The sequence below is a fragment of the Rhagoletis pomonella genome, unplaced genomic scaffold (assembly GCF_013731165.1).
Source record: "Rhagoletis pomonella isolate Grant_MI unplaced genomic scaffold, Rhpom_1.0 Rhpom_scaffold_01580, whole genome shotgun sequence".
Taxonomy (NCBI): domain Eukaryota; kingdom Metazoa; phylum Arthropoda; class Insecta; order Diptera; family Tephritidae; genus Rhagoletis; species Rhagoletis pomonella.
The window spans coordinates 31,783-41,683 of record NW_023460134.1 but is presented as its reverse complement, the minus strand read 5'-3'; the positions used below and the strand labels follow the sequence as shown (position 1 = coordinate 41,683).

Here is a 9,901-nt window from a genome sequence, read left to right as displayed (position 1 = left end):
TCGGAAAATAATCGTTATTTCTTGAGTTTTATTTTTTGCTCAGAAAATAAAACTTAATTTTTGCGTATGCGTATGCGCATGCGTAAATAGACAGGGGGCGGCTGCATTGAACCTATAACGCCACTGTGGAGTGGGTAATCAAAATACAGATACCATCGCAGAAACAAAGCGAACCACATTTCTAAAGAAAAAGTGCAAAAAAGCGCATACACATACGCAAAAATTAAGTTTTATTTTCTGAAAAAAAATAAAACTTAAGAAATAACGATTATTTTCCGAGCAAAAAATAAAACTTAAAACGTAACGATTATTTTCCGAGCAAAAAATAAAACTGAAAACGTAACCATTATTTTCCGAGCAAAAAATAAAACTTAAAACGTAACCATTATTTTCCGAGCAAAAAATAAAACTTAAAACGTAACGATTATTTTCCGAGCAAAAAATAAAACTCAGTTAATAACGATTAAAAAGTGATTTTTATAATAAAACTTATAATCGTTACGGTCCCTGGCTTATTTATTAAATTTAGATAATATAAATAACAATAATAATAATGTTTAGTTGATTAAAGGCCGGTTTTTCAATTGTCAAGGTAAAATCTCAAATAGCTATCTAATGAATAACTTTATTCGACAGTTAATTCTACTGAATGAATGCTTCGAGATTTTCAATCACGTTTAACTGGCAGGTAGCTATTCAAGTGCATTTGTAGAAAAGTGGCAACATTTTTACTTGTAAGAAAATTAGAGCGAAAGCAAGTTAGCGAGGCATTTTTTCATTTAAATGCGTTTTTTCTCAAGTTTTTAAACACGAAGTATACAAATATGCATATCGAAAGAAAGGGGGTTTAATCACTTTTACAACGATATAAGGAATTTATAGCACCTGAAATATAAGTTTGCACAAAAAAAATTATATACCAGTTAAATAAGAGCGAAAGGAGGACTACGTCTATATTTTTAGGTTTTTAGTTATTTATATCAATAATTAAATATAATTTTTTACCAAATGTCCTATTTCGAACTTCGAAGGTCCATATTCCGATTTCGGAGGCTGACTTCGAAAAACGGAGAAATGGCTTTTTTACCTATGTCTCAGTCTCTTAAAAAATTGGTTTGGTCCAATACCCAGAAAAAAAGTTGATTTTGTTCTACAGTATAATTAATAATTAAAAAAAATTAACACTATTTATTGGTAAATCTAAGGCTGCTAAATAAAAATGTGTAACATGTTAAAGTGTACTTAATCAAACGTTTTTTATTGTATATTCATGAATTCATTTTATTTTTTGACTCCCAAAGTAGTGATTACGATAACTCGAGCTAAAATTGAGATATCCCAAGTTAGGTTGGTATTGAAAATGGGCGAAATCGGACTGTAACCACGCCCACTTCCCATAAAACAGTATTTTCGAAAAATGTAAAAACTACGATGTTTCAGAAAATATTGGATCCGAATTTTTGAAAATTAGTATGGGAAGTCGATTTTTGGTAAAAAGTAGTATTATTATGAAATTTTTGGAAAATAGTCATGACCCCGCCCACTTATGATAAAGTGCTGTATCAGCAATCCTGCCTTAACGCTCTTTGAAATCGGGAAATAATCTCGGTAACTAATTCATCAATTTCTACCAAACTCGGTGCTATTAATAACATTAGTACAAGGAAGAAATTTATTAAAAATTATTCAAATCGGACTAAAATTACACCAACTACCCGTATAACGGTAAATTTCAGACCACTAAAAACTCCGATATTTAAATAACTGAGTACGCTAATTTACTCCAAGCTAATAGTTACAACAATCTCTTAACAATAAATAAGACTACTATAGACTTTTAGGAATTGGGCATGGCACCGTCCACTTTATGACTACAAGGTGTATCTCGGTAACCACTTTATAGATTTCTACCAAACTTGGTATAATTATTTTATTAACTCTAATTCAGCGTATTATCGAAAAAGTTTGAAAGCGGGAAAAGCCCCGCTGCTTATCATGCAAATGTATTTTCGAGAAGGTTGAAACGACGATATTTGATACCTGGGCCGGGTATATAAAGTTGGGTTTCTCCCGAATTTATAGTTCTATACTTGTTAATGTTAACGTATTCAGAGTAGAACTGTCTTTAACTTGGTTGCGACACCTAAACGCGAACAAATGTTAAAATTAATTTTACTTTTCTCTATATGTATTAAATTAAGGAAACTTACCAGTTAGGAAGTAACTACTAATTTTTATCGTTTTCTCCATAAAACCCATACGTGGAATTAAATGCAGTTTCCCCCGATGTATTGCTAGAGGTCTAACCTAAAATATAGGCTCCATTTTACCACAGAAAAATATCTTATTAGAAAAGTGGTCGTAGCATACGGTTGCCACACGTACTGATTCTATCAGTACAGTACTGATTTTTCAACTCTTGAACTGATTTTATTCATTTCTTCAATCAGTACGCTAATGTCCCGATTTTTTAAAATTTGTACTGAATTTTAAATTCAACCAAAATACTTTAGCATTTTCTCAAGGTTTTTACATAACTTTGAAATCCCTTAACTGTACTGTAAAAAATAAGAAGAAAATAATTTAATAATAGTTGACATGTTGCAGATAATGTTTGATATGCCCAAGAAATTAATACAACAAAAAGATCAATCATTTTATGGGCATATCGCCGAGTCGTTACGTACCAGTTGCGACAATATGATGGAGCTTAACTTATTTAAAAAATATTTAATTATGTTTTTTTTTCAATACTACACTCAAACGAAGCAACTGAGAGGATCTTAAGAATAAAGTTTGTTTCCTGGCGCAAAGGGAGAAACCGGCTTCTAATTAAAATTTTTTAAAGTAAACTTCAAATTAAAAGTAGATTTAAAATGAAATCTATAGAATTCTTTGACTATTTGAACACTGAAAATGGGAATGATCTCATTATTGCTATTCAAAACTGCACACATATATAAAACAATTTATTGGCTCCTGTGTATAATGATGTGTACACTCATGTTAAAATGAATAACACTTTTTTTTATGAACTATATTTTATTTATATACCGCAATATTGTTAAAAACAATAACTCTGGCGTTTTAAAGTATTTTCTCTTACCTAAATTCATAATTTTGCTTTGAATAAAAATGTACTGAAAAGTACTGATTTTTCAGCATGAAAAAGTCTAACGTACTGATTTCGGGCATACAAAATCTGTCAACCCTAGCGTGGCACCACCTATACGTGCTGTATTTTTGACACCGCATATCTCTGAAAGTATTTGCGGTGGAGTACTGAAATTCGGTAGGGTTGTAGTATATGAATAGAGTTCCATGCTCATTTAGATAACTGAATGTTATTGTTATACCTATTACTTATATTATAAATGTGAAAGTTTGTATGTTTGTTACTCAATCTCGCAAACGGGCAGAACGGTTGGGAATATTTGGCCCTAGATTGCTGTACTAGGAATTGACCTATTCGAAAAAAGTGGTATACATGGACCGATTTCCTTGAAATTGCACGTACGCATATTACAGATATAAAGAGAAATCAGCCTGCCAAAAACGGGCACGATAGGTGGTACCGAAATAGATTTATTTCAACTTAAATTTCATTTGGTATAATTTTTCTTAACTAGGAACCATTTTCTGCCGTGCTTCTTAACCGATTAAATGATTGTTTTACAGTTGGAAAGGTGTTTTAAGGCGCCGCAAAGAAAGCGGTTATTGGCTGTTGAAATATAGTAATGTAATTATCAGTCGTAAATATAGGCAAAGTACTGCACACTACAGAAATTTTATCTACGCCTGCTTTGGCTTTTAAATTTTATGATGAGGTTTGTCAAATCGGAATATGGTTTTCAAAGCTTCACTGAAACTTAATTTACGAGTTCAAATATAATTCGATTAAACATCTGTTCGCTTCCTTAACTTTGGAAAAATTACTGCTATCGGGAAAATCCTAACGAATAAATTTGAAAATTCATGAAAAATATTACCAATTAGTCATTTTAGGCCACGTGGGTAACTTTCTGGTTGGTTGATTAAAAAACTAAGTACGCCACTCGCTTTAGCAGCTTATTGTTCATGAGGTCGGATAACCTTTTTCTTTCTTGTGCAAGATGAATGTTTTTTACATATAAGAACATAAAACTACAGCAAAACAGTGCAATAGTGAATATTGTTTTCCATTTTGTTAGGTTTTAGCGTCCTTTTTCATATTCTGCTGCCGGAGAGAGGATCTGAAATACTTTAGCAAAATAAGGTATCTTGTGTATCTTGGTAACCGCTACACCGATCTCTTCCAACCTTGACATAGTTTTTATCCTTGATACAACATACCCAACGGCAGAAAATTTTTAATCGGACATTCCATATAACGGTAATCTAGAAAAATACGAAATTTCGATAAATCAGTAAATACGGAGGCTAACTTATTCAAAATTGACGTTTGCAATAACTCTTTAGCAGAAAATACGCCTATGATAAAATTTTGGAAAATGGGCGTTGCCCCGCCCACTTACGACCAGTTGTTCGACCAATTTGTACCACACTTGGTACGATTATTTCGCTTGCCACATAAAAGCAAGCCGTTAAAAATTATTGAAATTGGATTTAAATTACGCCCACTTTTCATATGACGGTGAATTTCAGAAATTTTTTAAACTTCAATACTCCGAAATTTAAGAACACTAATTTACTCAAAATTGATACTAACAACAATTCCTTGAAAAAAAAGTAAACAATTTCGGAAAGTGGGTGTGATACCACCCACGTCTAACTATAAAAGTTTATCTCATTAAGTATAACTGAACATACTATAAAAATTGTTAGAAATAGAGGTAAACCACTCTTCTTACCATGTAACGGTTGTTTTCGGAAAGGTGAAAAACTATATTTAATACTTGCGCCTGGTATTTAATGTTCGGCCCCACCCGAACTTAGACTTTTTTACTTGTTTGGTGTAATTTTTGTTTTTGTACTGCTATCACCTGATATGAATTCGCCTTGGGATAAATTGTATTTTTATATAAAACAACAAAAATGTATTTCACGTTAATAAACTATTCAACAAAGAACGTAAACTGGGCCCGAATCGCGGCATCCGTTATCGAATGAGACGCGAATCGAATCGAATGAAATAATGATAGCTATTTAATTTAAATTGAAAAGTCGAGTTAAAAAACACACAAAACAGTGCACTTTCATTTGCATCCGACTGCTAATACATGTTCTGAATATAAATAGATAAGGTTCTTAGAGATATCTCGAATCTAGCGCCACCTATCGGAATTGTTAGCCCTATGCATAATAGACCATAATACAAAGATAAGCTATGAATTTGAGCTCAATCGGTACAGTAGTTTTCGAGTCAATAAAGTAAATACCTCAAACATGCATGGCCTTTTTATACATATATAAGAGATACATAGGTTAACACATACAGACTTTAAAAGAAAAATACCACAAATATGGACAACCCGAATGTTTGCTCATTTAGAGAAATAACAAACATATGGGGCAAACCTTATCTTTACGGAAATTCTAAAGATTTTTACGCTCCTTATTACTGATCTGTTTATTGACACATGGAGAGATAGTCAAAGAGACCACTCGAAACTGAAAAGGTTTTACTTAAATGAATGGGTACTCATATGCTGGCGCCAAAAACCATATTTACGCACATAACTCTTTACAAATGCCTGCGTAATTTCTTAAATACCAATGATTCATTATTAGGAGATTGTCCTCAGTGATTGGTTGTGAAAAGGAGGTGATGATTTTGTAACGGCTACTTATGCATCTACCTGAGTCACAGTTAACAAGAAAATGTGAATGGACATACTAAGCACATATGTGCATATGTACCCAGCCAGCAAAAAATCCGAAAAGGGAAAAAGTAGATGATTTTTGTCGGTTTACCGATTCTATTTTCGGATACTTTGACGATCCGTTTTCCCACTAAAGTGTGCGGCAAAAACGTATGTATAGACAACTACCGATAATTATTTGTGAAACGGATACTTTTTCGGATGTTTTTTCTGAAATTTGTCTGATTGAATTTTTTCGTTTAATATGCTTTCCTTCTGCATTTCACATATTTTTTTAATGGTTCAAAGAAAAAATGAAAAAATGAGTAAGCGCCTGACGGAATTCGAACCCGGCACCTTGTGGAAGATAACAAATAGCGGCACGCTCAACCACTGCCGACTACGCACGCATGCTTTCACATGTTTAGCTTATACAATTATTGCTTTCAAATAACATCATAAATTTCGAACGATTCGAAAGTCTTCCGGATACGAAAATGAATGATAACTGTAGTCGTTTTCTATTCGTTTCCGGATACCGAAAATTGTACTAGACTTCACTGTCGGCAAAAATTACCTTTCTTTGCTGGCTGGGTATGTACCTATATGTATTTGTATGTATGTATGCACACGTGTTTGCATCTACCTACATACGTATGTAGGTATTTACAATGATCTGCATTTTTCATGGCCTGCTGTCGAACTCCCCGGCGCTTGGAAATTCCTTTAATAAAAAATCCCGATTGAAAGGATTTTTTTCTGTCGGCGGGTGGGTAAATTTACCCTTATTTTGGGTTATTTTTAAAGAAATTTTGTGGATGTTACAAATGTGTTGGCTTCTAGGCAATTCGTATGCTTTCATAACTAGTATAAAACGGACGTTTGCTTCTTAAATGCCAACAGTTAACGAAGAAGTTTGTTAGAATACAGATCGCCACAATAACATAATTCTTAATACATAGTTCCGATTTGTATTCAATAAGTTTTTTCGCAGTAATTTCGTTTTACACGCTTGTAACGAAGAAATCATAAAAAATTCCTCAGTTCATGTAACAGCTAATCAAAAACTTACGATCGAATTGAATCGACAACAGCTGAGATCATTTGTTTTCCCCTCTGAAAGATGTCAGAGAGCAGACCAAGTGTAAATAGTCTATGAATAAAGCAGAAAGCAAGTAAAGTACAAAAAGAGTACTCTCACACAAACCACAGCAGTCACCGGAGAGTATACAGTTTACCGGTTCATTTGGAGATAAGACACCATTTCATTAATATCAAAGCAACAACGAAAACATCAACAGCAACAAGAGCGGACCGTATAACGAAAGCTAAACATCACGCCAGAGCGCCAGAGGGAGCACTTTCTGAAAGCAACTAACGATTCGCAATCAATCAAAAATTCACACTGAAACCGCTACTGTGACGTGTGTTGTTGTCGCATCGCGGCGCAAAAGTCATCAAAGCTGGTTTTCCCCGATTGTACCATAAGAGCGTGCGATCGCAGTGGAAACCGGTCATTGTGTGCGCGTAAGTTGGTGTGAGCAGTTCAGTGACCAAATACAAGCGGCTCAAAGTGATCTAAGTAAATTTACAGTGAACTTGTCAGTGGTTTTTCTGGTGAGTGACTGTGAAAAACAACAGCGAACGAGTATACAAAAGATTCTAGTGAAACCACAAGCAGACAATATGACGCCAAAGGCGTTTGAGATTCTTGCTATCTACGCATTCTTTATCACCTACACATGCGCCTTTCCCACAGCGGAGGTAGTGGAGAGGAAGGCGAACATTACGCAGTTGACCGCTTTGCAGAATTCCGGCAGCGATAATATTCACACCAACGTCACCAGTAATGTATTCGACATACCACCCGGAATTTTCACATCATACGTACCGCTGTCAGCCGAGCCGATTATGAACGACGAAGACGATTACGTGCCCTATCGCAGCGATGTACATGATCACTTCTCATGGGCGCTGCTCAAGCAGATATTGTTATCAACGTCTGCCGCGCGGAGTAACAACATCAAAACCGATTCTGTGGCTAGCTTCTTTCCGGAAGACACGGAAAATGTTATATTCTCGCCGTTCTCTGTCAAACTCGTGCTTGCGCTACTCACTGAGGCAACTGGAAATGGTACGCGTTCTCGGCGTCAATTACTAGCTACGCTAGGAGATATAAAAGCCGCTGAGAATTTGCGCAGTTTCTATCGCAAAACGCTTGCTTCGCTGAAGAAGGTGAATCCCCACTATACGCTGCACTTGGAGACGCGTCTCTACACTGACGCTTCCATCAAACCTTTACCAGCGTATGAGGAGCTACTGAAGTCTGCCTATGAAACCCCAATCGAGCAATTGGAATTCGCGGACGGTGTCGCTGCTGCGGAGCAAATAAATTCGTGGATTGCACGCGCAACCGAGGGCCGTTTACAGCAATTGGTCACGGAAGAGGGCGTAGCTAATAGTGTTATGCTACTAGTGAATGCAATTTACTTCAATGGTTTGTGGCGTCGACAGTTCAGCGAATCCCACTCGGGTGTCTTCTTTCGCACACCACGCGAGCAATTGAAGGTCTCGTACATGGAGTTGACTGATAATTTCTACTTTTACCAATGCAACGAGCTGAAGGCAAGAATTGTGCGTCTGCCCTATCGTGGCCAGAAGTTCTCCATGTTTGTAGCGCTACCCAATAATGAGCGGAGTATAGATTCGTTGCTAAGACGTATGCAAAATGAGCAGTTGAAGCACATGCAATGGATGATGGAGCGCACCAAATTCAGGGTTGTAATGCCCAAATTCAAGTTTGGATATAAGACTGATTTGAAAGCTGCGCTTTGCCGTTTGGGTGTAGTAGACATATTCACCGACAACGCAGAGTTAACTGCCATGGTTGCTAATAAGGATAGCCGTCTGTTGGTCTCCAATATACTACAGAAAAGCGGTATTGACGTTAACGAGCAGGGCACAGAGGCTTATGCCGCCACCGAAGTAGAAATTGTGAATCGTTTTGGCGGCAGTGATGAGGTGGAAGAGTTTATTGTGAATCGACCATTTATATTCTTTATTGAAGAAGAAAGCACGGGAAATATTCTATTTGCGGGGAAGGTGATGAATCCCACGGCATGAGAGCAATAATTTAGAAGAAAACAATTAGTAAACATAGCGTATATTATGTAAATAATTTTTACTTTAAGTAATAGTGTTACAATATTTAGTTAATTATTTAAGTGTGTAAATATGCATGTGTAAATATATATTCAATAAGAGAATAAAAAATGTTGTGCAAAAATACTCAGGTTCTACTTCTCCGTAAATTGAAGATTAAAAATTGGTCAATACATAATCAATTTTTCCCGGGAAACTAGCGTCTATAAATATTTCTGATGTTAAACATTACTTGTATATCGACTGCTTAGCCGACCTATCGCGCAGCCAGTTCGGAAACGCCCTATCTCAAAAAACCTTTTAAGAACGCCCGTTTTCAGAATTCGTTTCAAAAATGCCCAATCTCAGCTGCCGATTCAAAAACAACGTATCGCAGCACATTTTCAATTTTTGTTTTAAAGTGAGGTAGGGCGTTCTTCAACAAAATTTTGAAATATGGTGTTTTTCAATAAAATTCTGAAATAGCGCGTTCTTGAAAAGGTTTTTTAGATAGGAAGTTTCCGAACTGGCTGCCGAGATATGTTGATCTTAACGATATCTGCATAAATAGGTACGTCTGCTGAAGCAACCCGAAATGTAAGTACATATACATTCGCTCATTTGATGAAAGAGCATCATAACAATAAAACAAATATCCAGATTACGATTCTGTCGTCAAGCTTTTATTTGACTGTGTACCTTGGTGAAAGAGGGTTTTGCTTCTTATTGTTGTTTGTTATGACGTCCCCCGTAGCCGTGTGGCAATATGTACGAGCTACCTTCCGGTAGGACCAAGGTTCGATCATTGGTTCAAGCAAGATCTTAAAAGCGAACAAGTTTTTTTTAACACCGGTTAGCTCCCTGGTAAGCACAAATTTTTGTGGTAAAGTGTCATCGTTTTTGAAATATTAATATTTTTTAATAAAAAAAATTGGGACTGCATAAACAAACAAGTAATG

The 9,901-nt window shown here is 35.6% G+C and overlaps 1 protein-coding gene across 1 annotated transcript; it reads left to right on the top strand.

The window, feature by feature from the left end:
* Positions 1 to 6,734: 6,734 nt before the first annotated feature.
* Positions 6,735 to 9,089, top strand: LOC118752511 (serine protease inhibitor 27A-like). The gene has a single exon (XM_036487421.1). The coding sequence runs from the start codon at positions 7,488 to 7,490 to the stop codon at positions 8,922 to 8,924; it is 1,437 nt and encodes a 478-aa protein (XP_036343314.1). The 5' UTR covers positions 6,735 to 7,487; the 3' UTR covers positions 8,925 to 9,089.
* Positions 9,090 to 9,901: the final 812 nt, after the last annotated feature.